Source organism: Gracilinanus agilis, chromosome 3 (genome assembly GCF_016433145.1).
Source record: "Gracilinanus agilis isolate LMUSP501 chromosome 3, AgileGrace, whole genome shotgun sequence".
In the NCBI taxonomy this organism is placed as follows: Eukaryota; Metazoa; Chordata; class Mammalia; order Didelphimorphia; family Didelphidae; genus Gracilinanus; species Gracilinanus agilis.
The window spans coordinates 476015201-476035065 of NC_058132.1; the positions used below are offsets into that span (position 1 = coordinate 476015201).

Consider the following 19865-nt stretch of genomic DNA (forward strand, 5'->3'; position numbering starts at 1 on the left):
CTCTTTCACTTCCTCTCTCTCCCTCTCCCTCTCTCTTTCACTTCCTCTCTCTCTCTGTCTCTCTCTCCCACTCTTCTCTTTCTCTCTGTCTGTCTGTCTCTCTCTCCATCTCTCCATCTCTCTCCCTTTCTGTCTCTGTCTCTGTCATTCTCAATATTATATATATATATATAATGTGTGCATGTGTTTATATTACATTTTGGGGGAACATACTCAAACTTTTTTTTTTACTGATGAAGGACACTCTCCATTACTCTGTCTAGTGGATAACAATTTTGTACAGAGAGTAAGTAATTCAATCTCTAAGCTTCCTTCAGTACAAGCTGGGGGAAGAGAAGTTCCAGGAATTTGGGGAGAGTATCTATTGGCTCTGTAAGAAAGATATGAGAATGAGAAGAAATGTAGCAGAAAACAGGGTTGTCTTGGGAGGGTATTCACAAAAGTAGTGGATGCGTGTGGCGTAGAGGAAAGAATGATAGATTTGGAGTTAGAAGGCTACAGTTCAAATCCTGACTTTTCAGTTACTTCTCCTTGGACAAATCGCTTATACAATGATAGGTTTATAGATTCAAGTATAGGAAAGACCTTAAGGGACATTGAGTTAAGTTTCTCATTTTGTAGGTGAGGAAATGGTGGCACATAGAGATGGGCATTATTCTTATTTTCATTTTACCGATGAAGAGACTGAATCTGAGAGGTTAAATAACTTGCCCACAGTCACACACTTAGGAAGAATCTGAGAAATTGAACTCGTGTTTTTCTAAATCCAAGTTCAGCATTCTATTCACCACACCATCTACTCACCTTAAACCACTTCAAGACTTCAGTTTCCTTCCCTGTAGAAAAATAGTGCTGAACTAGATGACATCTAAGGCACAAGCTCTAAAATCTCTGTGTATGTGTTTAGCTCTTTGTGTGTGTGTGTGTGTGTGTGTGTGTGTGTGTGTGTGTGTGTGTGTGTGTGTGTGTGTCCTTAACTGTGTGCATAGAGACTGAAGTCAATGTGCTCAACCTTCAGCAGACTAGTAAAGCTGCTAGGTGGCAAAGCAGATAGAAGGTTGTACTTGAAGATAGGAAGATCTCAACTTGAATATCCTCAAGTACCATCTCATACCTATCATATTGGTTAACATGGAAGAAAAGGAAATTGACAAATACTGGAGAGGAAGTGGAAAGTTTTGGGCACTAATGCACTGTTTTTGGAATTGTGAAATGCTCAAAGCATTCTGGAGAATAATTTGGAACTATACCCAAAGGATTATAAAGTCATGTGTACCCTTGGACCCAGCAATATCACTACTAAGTCTGTGCCCCAAAGAGATTAAAGGAAAAGGGAGAAGGACCTGTATGTACACAAATATTTATAGCAGCTCTTCTTGTAGTGGCAAAGAACTGGAAGTTGAAATAATACTCATCAACTGGGGAAAAGGCTGTAATATGAGTTTAATGGAATATTAATGTGTTATAAGGAAATATAAAGGGGATGGTTTCTGAAAAACCTGAGAAGAATTATATGAACATATGCAAATCCAGGAGAACATTATACACAGTAATAAGAATATTCATATATCAATTAGATAATCAGTTATAAAAGACTTTATTGCTCTGATTAATACAATGATGCAAGAAAGTTCTGAAGGATTCATGATGAAAAATTGTATCCTCCTTCCAAGATAGAACAAATGAAATCTGGGTGTGGGTTGAAGTATAATTTTTTAAACTTTCCTTATTTTTGTTCCTTTTCTTTTTAAACATGATTAATATGTAATGTTTTGTGTGATTTCACATATATAATTGATATCACATTGCTTGCCTTCTCAATGGGTGGGAGAAAGATAAGAGGAGGGAAAATATTTTGGAACTCAAATTTTTTTAAAATACATGTCAAAAATAAATAATAAATATATTTTAAAAATAAAATGTAAAAATGTAGAATGTGGAAAAATAAAATGAAAAGTTTTGACTAGAAAAAAGACTACTTCAGATATTTACTAATTGTGCTGATCCTAGTCAAATCACTTAATTTCTCTTAACTTCTATTTCCCCATATGTGAAATAAGGAGGCATTGGGGAAAATAATATTGGGACTTGCCTCATAGGATTTCTATAAAAAATCAATGAAATAATATTTGCAAAGGGCTTTGCAAACCTCAAAACACTATTTGAATGTTGATTTTATTAGCTAGCTATTAGCTGACCAATTCCTTAAAAATAATTCATCTTGACACTTCAGATAACAGAATCTGTTTGTCCTTTTCTAATCTCTCAAGTTTTCCCTTAGATCAGTTCTTTCTATTCAATTCAATAAGCAATTATTTTGTGTCTACTATTGTACTGTGTGCTGAGAATATAAAGACCAAACTCCTCTCCAAAAATGCTGTTTTCAAGGAAAGGACATTCTATCGAATCTTTCCTTACATGTAAAATCAATTTGAGAAATTACATTTTTTCTGCAATGTTGTGGAGATAAATCAGGTAAAAGCACTTAGGGTCATATCTTTATCCTACTCTCCTTACCTTAATGTTGTATGAGCTGTCATAGGCAGGAGATAAGAAAAAGATGAAGAAATAACAGAAGCCATCTCATTTTAATCACTTCAAGAAAACTTCGCTGGGATCCTGCATACTGATATATCTTCTACCAGGAAGAATGGATGTCCCACAATTATTGCAGTCAATTAAGAAGAACATATCCTTTTGATGATGATTATAATGATGATTGGCAATTAGATAACATAGTACAGAGTGATAGGTCTGGAATCAGAAAGACATGAGTACTTACTAACTGTGAAATCCAAGGCAATTCACTTAACTTCTGCCTGTCTCAGTTTCCTCATGTGTAAAATGAGGATAATCATAGTTCCTACAGTCCTGTTATTATGAAGGCAAAAATGATAAAATATCTATAACATGTTAAATAAGTATTAGCTATGATTATAAAATACTTTTAAGATTTCCAAAGTCCCATGACTGTCCTTTAAATGTAAGGGATCAGGCATTTATTCTTTTAAAGAGGAACATTTGAGAAGGAGTATCTTTCTTTAACATAAATGAAGAAAACAAAATTTGAACATCAGGAGTATTTCATACGTAAATGGATAGAGATTGAGGGGAAAATCTGATATGAATTGGGACAATTAGATAATCATCACTGCAAAATTTTAAAATGTGGCTTTTTTGAGGACAAGGGTAAATAATCTATTTTTGGCAATAAATACAATAATGCCAAGAATAACACTAGGACTTATCTTTATTCTTCTGTTCCACAGAATGTGGTCTATATTTTCTATTACTGGAGAAAGATGGAGCCAAGTAGTACTCACTTCAAAAGTTAAGACCATCTCTTCTTGACTTGCTATGTTTTACATAAAGGATTAAAGAAATGTTATTAAATGTGGTTTCATTTAATGTAATCTGCTACTTTTCAAAAGTCGACAAGAATGAAAAAGTGAAGAAAAATGGTTGGGTATCTAAGGAGATGAATCTTGTAATTATGGCACTTCATTACCGAGGACCAATCATTAAACCCTCTGTAAAAGTGTCTGATATGTAATTTAAAATAATTAACTACCTTGCCACCCTTATGGCCTCATTTTGTAAAACAAGAAGGAAATTGGAAGAAATTAGTTTCAAACTTGACATCTGTAAAAACCTTTGTCTTTTGTTTCATTCTGGCATCTCTAGACAAGAAATTATCTTAGAGAATCCATCATGAAAAGAAAGTGGATTCCTTGAGGAGAAATGAATATTTTTTAACTGTGAAAACCTCAGTCCTACACAAATCTCCAATCTCTTTCCTTTTAAAATTTCTCTGGAAAGCAATCATGGTCTAAATGGGAGCCAAGCTTTTATAGGTTCTGTTCCTAATACCACTAGGCATGTTAGTTTTTAAAACTATAACTCTTGATTTTCCCATTTCTAAAGTGACTACACTAACGGTTAAAGCTAAAAACCTTAAAGGGATAGGGAAACAAAAGTTAATATCTGCAAAAGACTTTGAACTCTTCAGATCATAGTGTTAATGAATATATGAGAAGAAAATAAACCCTGGCAATCATAGAAGTTCATTAAAGACTAAGTGTAGGTAATTTTGTGCCAAATTAGCTTATTAGGGAAAATGGTTCTTTGTCAGCACCATGGTGCTTAATTGCCTGTTGGCCCAGTTTTTTAAACTTGACCTTTGCCAAATAGGTTTATTGCTTAAAAGTTTTCCCTAGTACCTGCCACATTTTCCTTCCTTAAAAGCCTTTTTAAAATACAACTTGGACCCAATGTGTTTTCCTTTCGTCCCCAAATTTTCTGGATCTTTGTATGGCTTGCTTTAAGAAAATCAGACATAAGTAACCTAACTTTGAAAAGTGTTCAGAGTGTGATTGCAATTAACAAAGCAGATTCTTTGCTTTTCAAAAATTTATGACAGAATACCTTTAATTATATTAGCTAGTGATTTACAAATTATTTTATACATCATCTCATTTTATCCTGATAATACCACGGGAGGGTATATACTATTGTTATCCTTATTTTATTTTTTATTTTTATTTTATTTTACTTTTATTAATAGAATTGTTTTACAAATGCCTCAGTTCTCTACTCTCCTTCCCACATCATAGAAGGTATCATTTGACACACAGATATATATTCTTTCTCATGGCACAATAGTATTCCATCACAATCATATACCACAATTTGTTTAGCCGTTCCCCAATTGATGGATAACCCCTCAATTTCCATTTCTTTGCCACTTCAAAGAGAATTCTATTAATATTTTGGAATATATAGGTTCTTTTCTTTTCCCCCTTATTATCCTCATTTGATGAAGAGAAAAATTGTGGCAGACAGAGGTTGTGACTTGCCCAAAAATCAGCTAGCAAATATGACACAGGATTTGAACTCACATCTTCCTTACTCCAAATTCCATACTCTTTCTACTATATCTGACCTATGATTGATCCCCCTCATCCTGAAAATTTTGAATTTACAAATACTTGATTCACTCACTTTCCAGAAATACATCTGTTGTATTCCTGACATCAACAGATATAACACTCATATCATATGGATGACTTTGGTAGATAAGAATTTATTGACAGTAACTGAATCATTTCAAGTATAAAAAGAAAGGCCCCTGTGGTGAGTTAAAATATTTTAACCCAAAAGAGATCAGTTAAGAGTTTTTAAACTTTCTTTTTATCAACCAACATGAACATTTCAGACTACAACTAACAAAAATACTATATATGAAACTTTGAACTTCTATCATTTATTTTTTGGTTAAACATATATTAAATTTAACAGTGGTAACACATTGTCCTTTTTGTATTGTTTTCTAAATAATTATTTTCTTAGGTGTATTTTTACATGTTTCTCTAATATGCTGGAACCTTTCTCTATCACTACTCACTATTACTATAATACAACTGCCACCATATCCCAATAGAAGCCCTTCTTTGAAACAAATGAGAATAAGTAAGCAAAATTTCAATGTATTGAGCACATCTGAAAATATGTGTCTGTTTCCATCTCTAGACCCTCACTTTTCTGCCAAAAATGGAGAAGCATGTTTCATCATTAGTTGTCTGAAATCTTGAATTTGTCACTGTATTAACTGAATTCTGCAGTTTGAAAGAAATCTTTAAAGCGATTTTCCTTTACATAAGTATGTGTAATATATAAATTGTTCTCTTGGTTCTGCTTACTTCACTCCAAATCAGTGTTATGTGTCTTCTTCAGTTTCTCTAAATTCATCATATTTACCATTTCTTATGAAGCGCAAATTACATTGCATTACATACTACTACAACTTGTTCAGTCATTTCCAAACCGATGAGGCAAAAAAGTTTTTCAAGGAGCTTCTTGCTTATTGACATCTTGGATATGGCCTTGTAATTCTCAATATTTCTTTAATTTTCTTTTTACTGTGAACTTTACATCATTAAACATGGTCATTTCAATATACAATGAAGGGAAAGGGAAACTATACATGAAACTAAAATTTTTATATAGCTTGGTTTTAAAATAAGTGTATATTGAATTTGACATGGTAGTGAGAACTGTCCAGCTTGTCTGTATTCCTTCCTGACTCATTTTCTCTCTTTTCTACATATTTTTAAAAATCCATTGATGTTCTTTTCTCTTTTAATGTTCAATAATTTTATGAGCATATTTTTAACAGATTTTTTTAGATGACACAATAATAGAAGGAGGTATTTAATAAACTGGCTAACAGAATCAGGATCTAAAGGGATTGTATATTAATGTGATAAAACTTGATATGAATAAATGTAAGATCTTATACATAGTTTAAAATGAAGAAATACAAGGTGGGGAGATCATTACCAGTAGGCCACTTGGACAAAAATAATAATTAGGGAATATGAGTTGACTACCAATTCTTGTCTACAGTGACAACACAGTAACTGTGTTATTTAGTTGTGGAACAAGGCAATCCAATTAATTTGCTTTAAGAGAAGTAGGTCTTCAGAACAAAGGACAGAATCATTTCAATGAATTCAACTAGTCAGACAACATCTGATGTTCTTTTATGGGCATTAGTTCATAGAAGGCACATTGGTAAACTGGTAGTCATCACTGGAGGAAAAATGTGACAGTGAAAGGTGTCACATAACACATTAAGTAGTTGAGGAAACTAAGCATAAATTAGTCTGGAAGTAAGATGATATGAGAACTTTCAAAGTAAATAGGAAATATTTTCATAATTATTGAAAAAACTTTATAACTCAGCAAAGTACTCCATTAGCACTCCAAAAATTTATTTCTGGGGAAAGAACTGATGAAATGAACTATTTGTATACAATTCTTCTGTCCATGTAGTTTTCTACAGAGACTTCTGCCAAAAGAACAATTTAATGTGAAATATTCTCTGACATTAAGTACAAACTACTGCTGTTTGTATAAATTCTATTTGTTTGGTTTTTTTTAAACCCTTAATTTCTGTGTATTGGCTCCTACGTGGAAGAGAGGTAAGGGTGGGCAATGAGGGTCAAGTGACTTGCCCAGGGTCACACAGCTGGGAAGTGTCTGAGGCCGGATTTGAACCTAGAACCTCCTGTCTCTAGGCCTGATTCTCAATCCATTGAGCTACCCAGATGCCCCCTTATAAATTCTATTAATTGAGACAATTACTCCTTGCCAAAGTTCTGATTTGTTAACAGTGATTCCATAGTTCTGTCCTCTCTGTTTCTGTTTAAATGAAAAGGATATTTATAAGTATCGTATAAATGCAGTGTGATTGTTATAAAACAAATCAATAACACCCACACATTTACCAAATGGGAATTTTTTTATTAAAAATGATATGGTCTAGTCAGATATTACTTACAGATTCACACCTGGGAAAAGATACAATTAAAGTCCAAGCTTTGCAGAAACTTTAAAATTTGGATTGTTTGATATCAGTCATCCATAGATAAGTAACATTTTTGTTAGCTAAGTGCTGAGGCAAACTGATGTTGAAGATGTTACTTAATGTTAGGACACTGACTTTCAATGTGGTTGATGACAAATCATACTTGATGTTAATAAATAATAATTCTCATTTATTTTTCCTGTTTCTGATATTTTAAAATTATGAACTTATATAGAATGTGGAAGAAATAATTCAAATGCAAAAAGAATACTTCTCATCATGAATGCCTGGAAAATGAACTTCCTTCACATACACATTCAGTAGCAATTACTCAAAACTAGGTCTACTGGAAGTGTATGGATGATTCTAGTCAGATCTTGGCTGTAGGAAAGCATCTTAAATGGGAACGTCCTCATAAAAAATTCAACTATATCAAGTGGCCTAATAACAGCAAAAGCTTATGAATTTATCAGGAATATGGAGTGGGAGAGCTCTGGAACTAAAACCAACATACACGCTTATCCACTGGTCTCCTCCTAAGAGAAGATGAAATATTAAATGATTTATCCAACATCATGCAACAAGTAAATAGCAAAGCCAAGACAAGATGCATGTTTAGACCTTTGGATTCCACATCCATTCCTCTTTCCACCATACTATGCTACTACCTATAGATCTGATTATAAGACATTTATATTCACATAAGAAGGATGTAGGTGAATTGTACTGGTAATATTTTACATGGCGTAACATTAAAAACGTTAACCCTCCGTAGTGACGTTCTTATACACACTGGAATCATACTTCATCTGGATGGCATTATAAGAACTACACATTAGGTTGATCCTACCAGGAACATGGTAAAAAAAGCAATAATACACTGAAAAAATCCTCATTTTTTTCCAAATGTAGAAAAGTTAATTGACCCTGGCAATTAAAAAAAATAGACCATTAAGATTCACTTGAAAATTTTCATTGATCATCCTAAAATATACATTTAAAGCTCTGTTCTATATGAATAACCCTGGAGTACTGAATTTTAGTGTTCACAAGCTTATATTTAGCAAAGGGGTAAATACTAAGAAGTTCAATTTATCCCATACTGTTGGAAAGCTTTAAAAGGGGTACTCTATGACATAAAGCATATTTGTAAACAACTTCATCTGGTACTCAACCATTCATGTTGAATGATTAGCTCATTTTGTAAAACTGCATATAAGTTCATCAAACTTTTTAACATTTACTGAGGACATACCTTATGAGAATTATATACCTACAAAGCAACGTATTTTTATAGACTGGCCCAATTACACTTAAAGAATAAAGGAAAATAAAGAGGGAAAGGAAAGGAAAATAGAGAAGGGGGAAGAATAATTATAAGCTTTTATGCCTGGAACTCTGCTAAGCACTAAGGATTCAAAGAGAAGTAAAACTACTCCCTACCCTCCAGTAGGGAGACAATATGTAAATAACCAATTGTGTCCAAACTTTGTGAGAGAAAAAGGGAGGGGGCCAAGAAGGCCTTCTCAGAGGGTGAGTTGAGTGCTGAAGGAAACCAAGAACACAAAGAGGGGAGTTGAAGAAGGTGGACATTCCAGTCACTAGGAAAGCCAGTTGTGGGATGCAAGGGCAAGAAGAGCAAATAGTGCAAAGACAAAGAGGTGGGAGATGGAGTGTTGCATAAGGGACCACAAAGCTGGACATGATAGGCAGATCATAGAGTGACTGGAGGGGAATAAAGTATAAAAACTAGAGAGGAAAGGAACAGTTTATCAAGATCTCAAAGAGAATTTAATATTTGATCCTGGAGGTATTAGGGAGCCACTAGAAATTAGTGGGGGGTGTGTGTGTGTGTGTGTGTGTGTGTGTGTGTGAGAGAGAGAGAGAGAGAGAGACAGAGACAGAGACAGAGACAGAAAGAGGCACAGAGAGAGAGAGACAGAGAGAGAGGCAGAGAGAGATTCAGTCAGGCCCACCTGTTAGGAAAATGGTGGGTTAAAATGAGGAAACAGAAAATAGAGCAGTTAGAAGATAATTCCAATAATCTAGATGAGAGGCAATAAAAGTATGGATTAGGATGGTGGTGTAAGCGAGGAGAAAAATATGAATATGAGATTTTAAAAAATTGGAAATGGTCAGGATATTTTGGGATAAGTGAGGGAAATAATAAACCTGGTTGAGAAGACAGTAGTGCCTTCAACAGTAATAGGAAAATTTGGAAATGGGGAGAATTTGAGAGGAAAGACAATGAGTTCTGTTTTGGACATACTTAATTTGAAATGTCTATGGAACATTCAGTTCAAGATGTCCAAAAACAGTTTTGGGAATGTGGCTCTTTATATACCTAAAAATCATTAGCATAGAGACAATTTAACTCATGGGAAATGATGAGCTTACCAAATTCTTCATTTCTCTCAAAGATAAAGAAGGAAAAGTGGAATTTAGGATATTAACTCCCCAAATTATTCTAAATCCATCTTCCAAGTAACTAAACTAGAGGTAATTCAAGCAAAATGGCATGTTTTCTTATTTGTGTAATACTCTGATATCAAAATGAATTCTGAAGGAATATCTTAGAGATTTATCTCACAAATTTATCACTGAGTTCCTTATTTATTGATATGGCTAATTGCTATATAATTTTAAAATAATAATGAACATATGGTATAAACAGAAGGTAATAATTTCCTGATTTCCTTATTTCAATATGGGGAAGTAAGAATCATTAAAATCCTGATATGTTTACATGTATTAAAAGTCACCATATTGGGCAAAAGGTTCAATTTTTTATTTTTACTATTTATTTTTTTAAACCCTTAACTTCTGTGTATTGGCTCCTAGGGGGAAGAGTGGTAAGGGTGGGCAATGGGAGTCAAGTGACTTGCCCAGGTTTACACAGCTAGGAAGTGTCTGAGGTTGGATTTGAACCTAGGACCTCCCATCTCTAGGCCTGACTCTCAATCCACTGAGCTACCCAGCTGCCCCAAAAAGGTTCGATTTCACTTTGAAATTTTTTTCCTCATTGTTCAAATAGGAAAATTTTAAGTGAGAGCTTATCAATCACATGTAGAACAGGACATACCACTTTCCAAGATGTGGTTTCAAATTCCATATTTGTAAAACACCCAAAAGAATCAATTTTCATGCAACTTTGTAACCTCTGCCCTGTAAGGAGCGTTGTTTTGGACAGAGAAGAAGTTTAATCCAGTTTTGTTCATCTTTATTTTCTCATTCAGGGTAAGACTATTTCTGCAGAAGTATTTGTTGCACTAGAAAAAAAAAAGACAAAGACTTTTATTGCCATCTCCCAAAACACATAATACACACATTATCTTCACTATATTATTTATAAAACATCTTCTAGAAAAAATGAGAGACATTGATAGATGAGCAAAATATGCAAAAGAAGGAAATTAAAACCAATAAGTCAAAAAGACAGCTCAGTTAACGTTAAGACAAAATGAGGTTAGAGATCTAGTGTAGAATGGAAGGGAAGAGGGGTGAACCAATCACAAAGCATTCATCTTAGCACTAGTTATAAAAGTGAAAAACAGAAGTCTGTTTTTAATATATTTTTCTTGAATAAATAATAACTGAAAAAAGCATTTACTTAGATATTATATTTTTTCAGTTTTTAAAAGCTTGAATTTAAAAACGTTATTGGGTTGCATCTTAATTCTTGAGCTATTGTAATTACACGATATTCAATTTCACTCAAAATTACAGATAAAAATTAAAATGATGCAGAAAATTATCATTACAACAGAATAGACTATTAGGGCTTGTCAGTATACTAGTGGTTATGATGTCTTGCCTCTATACCCCAGTATTTTAAAGATACAGAAATTAAAACTTGGAGAATTTAAGTAACTTGTCAAAGAGATAGTAAGTGGCAGAAATAAGATCTCATCTTAGGTTTCTTTACCACTATTCCACTAATTAATTCATTTATTTGTGCCATGTTGTCAACAATGGGAACCTGATAAAGGAACTAAGATTTATGTTTATTTCCTTATAACTCAAAGTAAAAATGAAAACATAACTCAAGAAAACTCTCAGTATACAAAAAAAACTATATGTATGTATATATATATATATGTATAAAACTGATACTATCCACAATTGAATGGGATTATCAACAAAGAAGATGATGGGACCTATCTGAGAAGATAAAATATTCAGAACTTTAAACATTATAACAGCCTATTATAAAAGGTAGAAGAAATTAAAATTAAAGACAGTGAATCAAGAAAGATAATTCTGTCTGTCTATCTATCTATCTATCTATCTATCTATCTATCTATCTATCTATCTNATTCTGTCTGTCTATCTATCTATCTATCTATCTATCTATCTATCTATCTATCTATCTATGTGTGTGTGCATAGTAAATTAGAAGTAATCTCAAAGGGAAGGCACTATAGTGAGAGAGTTCAGGAAAGAACTCACAAAGTGTACAATTTGAGCTTAGTCTTGAAGGAAATACATTCTGAAGCTTAGAACCAATAATGGTGATTCTAACTGAACATTTAATTTAAATGTTGTGTATTAGGTCTATTTTTTTCAACTTGGTTGATTTCAGCATATGAGCTTGAAAATATATGTGCTAATAATCATTAATTTTTTTAGTAATGTAATGCCATTGACAGTGAGATGTAGTGGTGAATAATTAACTCGTCTCTTTTAAAAATTATATATCATTTTCCTCCAATTATAGGAAAAAACAGTTTCCAATAATTTTTAAAGAATATTGAGTCTTGAATTCTCTCCCTCTTTCCCTTTCCACCCTTGCCCGGAGATGGTAAGCAATCTCATATAGGTTGTACATATGCAATCATGTAAAACATTTTTTTCAATACTAATCCTGTTGTAGAAGGAAAAAAAATAAAAATATTAAGAAAGTGACAAAAGATTGCTTTGGAATGGATTCAGATTTTATTAATTCTTTTTCTCTGGAAACAAGATTTTTTATCACAAATCCCTTAGGAAAGTTTTGGATCATTATTGCTGAGAATAGCTGAGTTATTCATGGTTGTTCATTATACAGTATTCCTGTCACTGTGTACAATGTTCTTCTATTTCTGGTTATTTCACTGTTCTTCAGTTCATGTAAGTCTTTGCAGGCTTTTCTGAGTTCCTCAGTACACACTTGAAATCTATTATAATCACATACTATTTTCCAATTGATTGGTATTCCCTCACTTTCCAATTCTTTACCCTATAAAAAGAGCTACTTTAAATATTTTTATACATATGCTACTTCCCTTTTTTTATCTCTTTGGGATACAAACTTGGTAATGGTATTACTGAGTGAGCTTTAATTACTTTGTTTGAAAACTGTCTGTTCATATCCTGTGACCATTTATCATTTATGGAATAACATATAATCAACTCTATATATTTGAGAAATGAGGTCTTTATGAGAGATTTGTAAAAAAAAATGGTCTTATTTTGATTGCTGTGCATTCCTCCATCCTATTTTTTCCTGTTTAGTGTCTGACTACCACCTCCCCCAATTTACCCTCTTTTCTATCAGTCCCACCCCACCTCATCCCCTTCCCTTCCTATTTCCCAGTAGGATAAGATAGATTTCTTTATCCTATTAATTATGTATGTTCTTCCTTCATTGAGCTAATTCTGATGACAGTAATATTCACATGTTCTTCCCCTCCACTGTAAAGCTCTTTCACACCTCTTTTAAGTGAGATAATTCATCTCACTTTATTTTCCCCTTCTCCTTCCTCTTTCTCATGCCTTAATTTAATTTAATTTTATATCGTCCTATCATATTCAACTCGCATCTTTGCCCTCTGTCTATGTATACTCCTTCTGATTGCCCTAATAATGAAAAAGTTTTTCAGAGTTACAACAATCATCTCCACATGTAAGGATATACAAAGTTTAACCTTATTGAATGTCTTTTTATTTCTCTTTCCTGTTTACTTTTCTATGCTTCTCTTGAGCCTTGTATTTGTGTCAAATTTTCCATTCAGCTCTGGTCTTTTCATCAGGAATGTTTTAAAGTCCTCTATTTCATTGAATATCCATTTCCCTCTGAAGGCTTATGATCAGTTTTGCTGGATGACACTTGGTTGAAGCCCTAACTCCTTTGCCCTCTGAAATATATTCCAGGCCCTCCAATCTTTTAATGTAGAAGCTTCTAAACCTTTGGCTATCCTGACTGTGGTGCTATGATATTTGAATTTTTTTGGGGGGTTGCTTGCAATATTTTCACCTTGACCTGGGAGTTCTGCAGCTTTGGCTATAATATTCCTGGGACTTATCCTTTGGGGATGTCTTTCAGGAGGTGATTGATGGATTCTTTTAATTTCTATTTTGCCTGTTGGTTCTAGAACATCAGGGCAGTTTTCCTTAATAATTTATTGAAAGATAATATCTAAGCTCTTTTTTTGATGATTGCTTTCAGGTAGTCTGATAATTCTTAAATTATTTCTTCTGTATTTATTTTCCAATATTGTTTTTCCAATGATATATTTCACATTTTCTTCTATTTTTTCATTCTTTTGTCTTTGTTTGATTGTTTCTTGATGCCTCATGGAGTCATTAGCTTCCATTTGCTCAACATGATTTTCTTAAGTGAGCTTTTGCACCTCCTTTCCATTTGGCCAATTCCACTTTGTAAAAAGTTCTTTTCCTCAGTGAATTTTTGTATTCTTTTTCTATATGGCTAATTCTGCCTTTTAAGAAGTTCTTCTCTTTCATTTATTTTTAGTATCTTTTTCCATTTGGCCAATTCTGCTTTTTAAGAATTTCTCTTCATTGGATTTTTGTCCCTCTTTTACTAATTGATCAATTCTATTTTTTAAGATATTAATTTCTTCATTATATTTTTGCCTTCTTTATCAAAATATTGACTCTTTTTTTCCCCATTTATTTTCCCAAATTTTCTTCTACTTCACTTATTTGATTTATTAAAATCCTATTTGAGCTCCTCTATTAATTCTTTTGGGACTTGAGATCAATTCCTATTTTTCTTGGTGGTTTTGGATATAGCAATGTTGACTTAGTTGCCCTTCTTCTGAATTTGTGTTTTGGTTTTCCCTGTCACTGAAGTAATTTTCTATGATGAGTTTCCATTTTTGTTGTTTACTCATTTTCCAGGCTTTTTTTTTCTTTTAATTTAAAAAAAAACCTTAAAATTGGACCTGTAACTATGGCAAAGGGAGCAGTATTCCAAGATTCAGGGTTTTTGTGCAGCTCCCTTCAGAATTGGCCAAGGGGATCTATCTTCTTTCAGGTCTTCTAAGGTAATATAATATAAGGAGAGGTGTGTTTAATATTCTCCTGACTGTGTTCTGGTCTGTGAGTAAGCACGAGCACTCATTTATTCCTTGGAATTGTGACCAGGTCCCCTGCTCCTCTATAGTTATAAGTTCTTTTGTGTCCTAATGCTCCTGTTCACCCTGAAATCTTGCCCCAGGATTGTTACCTGGATCTGCATATGGGTAATGCATCAGGAATCTTGCACCTAGAGCCAGCAAAGGGAACCCTGCAATCTATTGAGTAGCTGCCCAACCCCCCTTACCATTGGTGACTGAGAGCTTTAGAAGCCTCTGCTGCTCCTTCAGCTGTGTCCAGAACCTGTTGCCATGGTGTGGCCTACCCTGGCACTCTACTTTGCTCTCTACCTCCACCTCAGGGCACTAGATGCCTCAGGTCAGCCTTCTAAGTTGTTTTGGGCTGAAAAATTACTTCACACCATCTTTTTGTGGGCTATGCTACTCCTAAATTTGTCCTAAGCCATTATGTCAGTTTTTTGGATAATAGGTAGGAATCAGATGGGTTGGTGTAACTTCTCTGCCTTGGCTCTGCCCAAATGGTTTCTTCTTAGTCATATTTTTAACAAAAGGGAATTTTTAAGCATGAAAAGATATCTGCATGCATAATTTTACTAACAGAAAATAAAGGTAGACAGTGAGAGTTTAGCGTTTCATTTTGTCAAAAATCCACTAAAACTACATAATTTTTATCTCTTATATAAACAAGCAATCAAATGATACCTGGGCTCAGCTAAGTAGAGCAGTGTATAGAGCTCTAGGGCCTGGAGTCAGGAAGATCTAAGTTCAAGCCCAGGCTCAGACTACTACCGACCTTGGACAAGTCATTTAATGTTTGCTCCAGTTTCCTCAGCTTTCAAATGGAGATGATAGCACCCATCTTTTAGGTGTGTTGTAAGGATCAAATGAAATAGTATTTCTAAGGCACTTAGCACAATACTTGGCACAGAGTAGGTGTGATATAAACGCTAGTTATTATTATTACTGTTATGATTGCTGCTGGTGTTGCTACTACTGTTAGGATCGTTGAGGGACTTGATAGAAATGATGTAATTTGTTAGGAAGAGTAAAGCAAAGAGCTCTATATGGTAGAGGAGCTTTAAACCTTCCTTTGGTATAAATAGGAAATCAGATAATACAACTAAACTTCCTGTAGAATCCCCTCACAAATCACAACATGGTTCTTCAGGAAGACTAGGCTCCTGGTATCAATTGATGTTTAACTGATGTTAACTAAATCAATATTATTAGGACATCAATGATGATCAATAATGCATCTGACTATTAATATTGATGATGGTACTTAATTTCAGCCTCAGAGTAAAGCTGTATCCCTCTCTATCCCTTCAAATTCCCTAAAACTCCTTTGAAGCTGCCTTGTTGCCAGACCAACCAACAAAGGTCAGTAACTGGTCTGAGTTTTATAAACAAAGATTTTACTTGAGGTAATCAAACAACCAGGGAAACTGAGAGAAGGAAAGAGGGTTTTAGGAATCCCTAAATCAAATCGAATCTTAGCTCAAAGTATATAATTTAACAGCTTCAGAATGTTGATAGCTGAGCTGAGCCAGTCAGGCTCACTGGTTGACTTGGCCTGCCTATAGACAAATTAGATTGCAGCTTGATTGAAGATAAATAGATGGATAAATCTTCTGTGGCAATTTGTTGAATAGTGTTAATTGACCCTAAAGCTCAGTGGTGATCCTGTAACTTTCAGGTATGCTGGTTGATACTTGACTAGACCAATAAATTGTGGAGAGAAAGGTTTGACTCCAACCACCCTGGATCTCCAGCTCCAGAATGAGTCAGTGGGTCCAGTTTCTCTCTCCCTTATATAGGGCATGGCCCAACTGATGATTGGTCTCATGCCCTTCATGGCATCAGGAATCTCCCAAGATTCCAAGTGTCCAACTGGAAATCCTGCCCAAAGACATGGCTTCTTGCAAATCCTTGCAAAACGTAACTTACACTACTACAATGATGACTATTACAATGACTACAATGACTACTATGACTATTACCACTACGACAACTGGTACTACTACAATGACAATGATGACTTTTACTGCCTATTATTAGCATATTTAGGGCACTGTTCTAAATATCATTAAAAATTTTAAGTCGTCCAATGCCTCAGTAATCAATTTTCCTATCTGAATTGACTTGCCATATTAGGAATTCTTTCATTTCAGTTACGTCTCTTTGAAAGCCTTGAGAATACAGCAATAAAATGATCTGGGACAATTCTGAAGGACTTATGACAAAGAAGGCTCTCCACCTCCAGAGAAAGAACTGTTGGTCTCTGAATGCAGTTTTGGTTTCATACAAGTATTCTCTTGAAACAATGGTCATTATAGAAGTATATTTTGCATAATAATAATAGGTATAACCCAGATCAAATTGCTAACCAGGTCCAAGAGGGGCAAGTGAAGGAAGGGAAGGAGACAATTTGGATCTTATAATTTGGGGAAAACATTGAAAATTTTTTTATTACATGTAACTGGAAAAATAAAATACCTCAATTAAGGAAAGACTTGAGAATATTAACTACTTAAAATTAGGACTTTTTTTTCCATTATAATTTTGGGAAAACATTGAAAATTTTTTCATTACATGTAACTAGAAAAATAAAATATCTCAATCAAGGAAAGACTTGAGGGTATCAACTCCTTACAATTAGGACTTTTTTTCATTCTTTTCATTTGTCTCTCTAATCAATTAATTAATAAGTGGTTATTAATTGCTTGTTGCTTGATTAATGGATGATCTTCACAAAAAGCAACAAACAGGATAAATTTTAGAGGAGCAATAACTATCATCCATTTGGTAACTATCTTTTCCAGGATTATTTTTAAAATTTAGTTACATGTAGCAGTGAATTCAATAAATATTTGTTGATATAGATTAAGTGCCTCTTATGAGCAGGCAATCTAGAAAAATAGAAAGCAATCTCTCATAAATCACAAGAAGTACTTTTCTCATCTGTAAAAAGAAAGAATGCTACCATATAGTCTCTAATATCTCTTTACTTCTTTAAAACCCTATGATTGCTACTGGCAAATTAATGTGCTAGCTTCAGGGAGCATAAAGGTAAAAAATTATAGTCCTTAGCTTCAAGGAGTTTATAACCTAGCAATAGTATGAGATGTATAAGAATTACTTTAAATAGCACAAAAGAAAAGGAACCAAGGGAGAGTAGAAAGATAAAATGAAATTACTTTCTTATCCACAGAATCAAGATAGACAATTTTATATATGGTAAACTTTAAAAGGAAGGAGGGAGAGTACAGAATACTCAACAAATTCTCCAAATTTTTTTTTCTCTTACCAGGTGGTTCTTTGTTTACTCCATATTGACTCTCCATATTAATGTTCTCTGGATCTTCTGAAAGAATCAACACATGAGGCAGTCAATTAAAACCAGTCTCAAAACCATTGTCTTTCTTAACATGCATAATTGGTTTTAGTGTTATTAGGAAGGAGTCTTTTATTTGTGAATTTATTTTAAAAGTCATTTTTATTAAATACAGCTTAAATTCCTTTCCCACAGATAAAACTTTTCTGAATGGACTTCAAAAATTGAAACTACTTGGCAGGGATGACAGGCTATATTAATGAAGAACTTAAAATTTTAACATATATTATGTATGTATGTATGTATACATATATATTAAAAACCGGGGACAATGTTTTCAAGTATACATACAGGAGGCTAATAAAAGGCAACTTTGCAAATCGAAGTCTCTGTATTAACACTACTATTAGATGAGAATAAATCATGCAGCATATGCAGAAAGCAAACATCTGCTTTATATAAGGTAATATTCTCTGTAGTTTAAATTAATCATGCTCCTATAATTTGACCCTCAGATTTTTTAAGTTGAAATAGAAAAACTTTAGTCTTCTGCCTGACTGAATTACATCAAATTCTTAATTAATATCATCTGAATTAATTTGACTGCTTATAGCATCACGACACCATAATATAGTGGATAGAGAGCTGGGTTTTGTAACTAGGAAAAAGATATATACTAGTTTGTGATCCTGGACAGGTCATTTAACCTCTCAAAATCTCCAGGCAACATTCTAAGACTATATGTTTCAAAGAAAGTACCAACCTACATTTGGGGAGGGAGTGCTCTCACTTTGGAGTTCCTCACATGAATAAAATCACAGAACTAATCCAGGTCCCAGTTATTATTGTTTTTATGTGCATAGAATTCCTTTCCCCAAAAAGTTTCTATTACTTCTATAAAGGAACCTATTGGATGCAATGCACTTAAAACAGCTACCCAATCACATGTTCAGATTGTGTTCACCACCTAAATTCTAGATTTTATCAGACAACAACTGGATGAAAATTCAGCAAGGGAATAGGGTCTGGGAAGTAAATTTTGGTCTTTCTATCTACTTCATGTATAACCCACCTTCTAAGAGAACTGCTACAGTGGAAAATCATAAGAGATAATCAATTCTCTCCTCCTCAGGTGTTTTGTCAAATCAAACTCACAAGTTTCTTAAGATGCAATAGAGAATAGGTCCCCAAACCAACTTCTTTTACAATTAAATGTACAATTTTCAAAAAGGTGGAAGCCATAGAGAAATATATACATACAACAATGTTAAATCAATAAAAACATTATTTCAGAGAAAATTTCAATTGATTAGAAATCAATAGAACTAAATATTTAGTAGTTAAAATACTTTAGTAACTTCTCTGACACAAGATTAAATATTTACGAGCACCAATTCAACTTTTAACCGAAATACAAAGATAATTCATGGAAGGGTCATCAACTTAGAGCTGAAAGCAGGACTTTATGGATCATCTATCCAAACACCTTCATTTTATGGAGGGCTAGACTAAGGATCAAAGACCTACAAATTATGTATGTGTGTATACATGCATGTATGTCATGTATCTATACAGCACACATATGTGTACAGACATGTATACATATGAACACACATGCACACACTTCTGAAATTCTTAGGAAAAGCCATGGGGATTACATATTGTGTAAATATGTATATATATATATATATATATATATGAATGACCTTTATAAAGTCAGGCTCCTGCCACTAAAGATGAAAAAAAATTAACAACGTTCACTTATGTAGCAGTTGAATGTTTCTCAAGTACTTTCCTTCTAACAAACTTGGGAAGTAAACTATATAAGTACTATGCGTCATAT

The 19865-nt window shown here is 33.6% G+C and overlaps 1 protein-coding gene across 1 annotated transcript in view; it reads right to left on the minus strand.

Moving 5' to 3' along the window:
* Positions 1-10568: 10568 nt before the first annotated feature.
* CD99 (CD99 molecule (Xg blood group)) overlaps positions 10569-19865 on the minus strand; it is a 72582-nt gene continuing 63285 nt past the window's right edge. The window contains exons 9-10 of the mRNA XM_044670393.1: positions 17996-18052; positions 10569-10638 (exon numbers count right to left, since the gene is read on the minus strand). Of these exons, the coding sequence (XP_044526328.1) occupies positions 10613-10638; positions 17996-18052 (83 nt within the window). The 3' untranslated portion in view covers positions 10569-10612. The remainder of the gene's footprint in view (positions 10639-17995; positions 18053-19865) is intronic.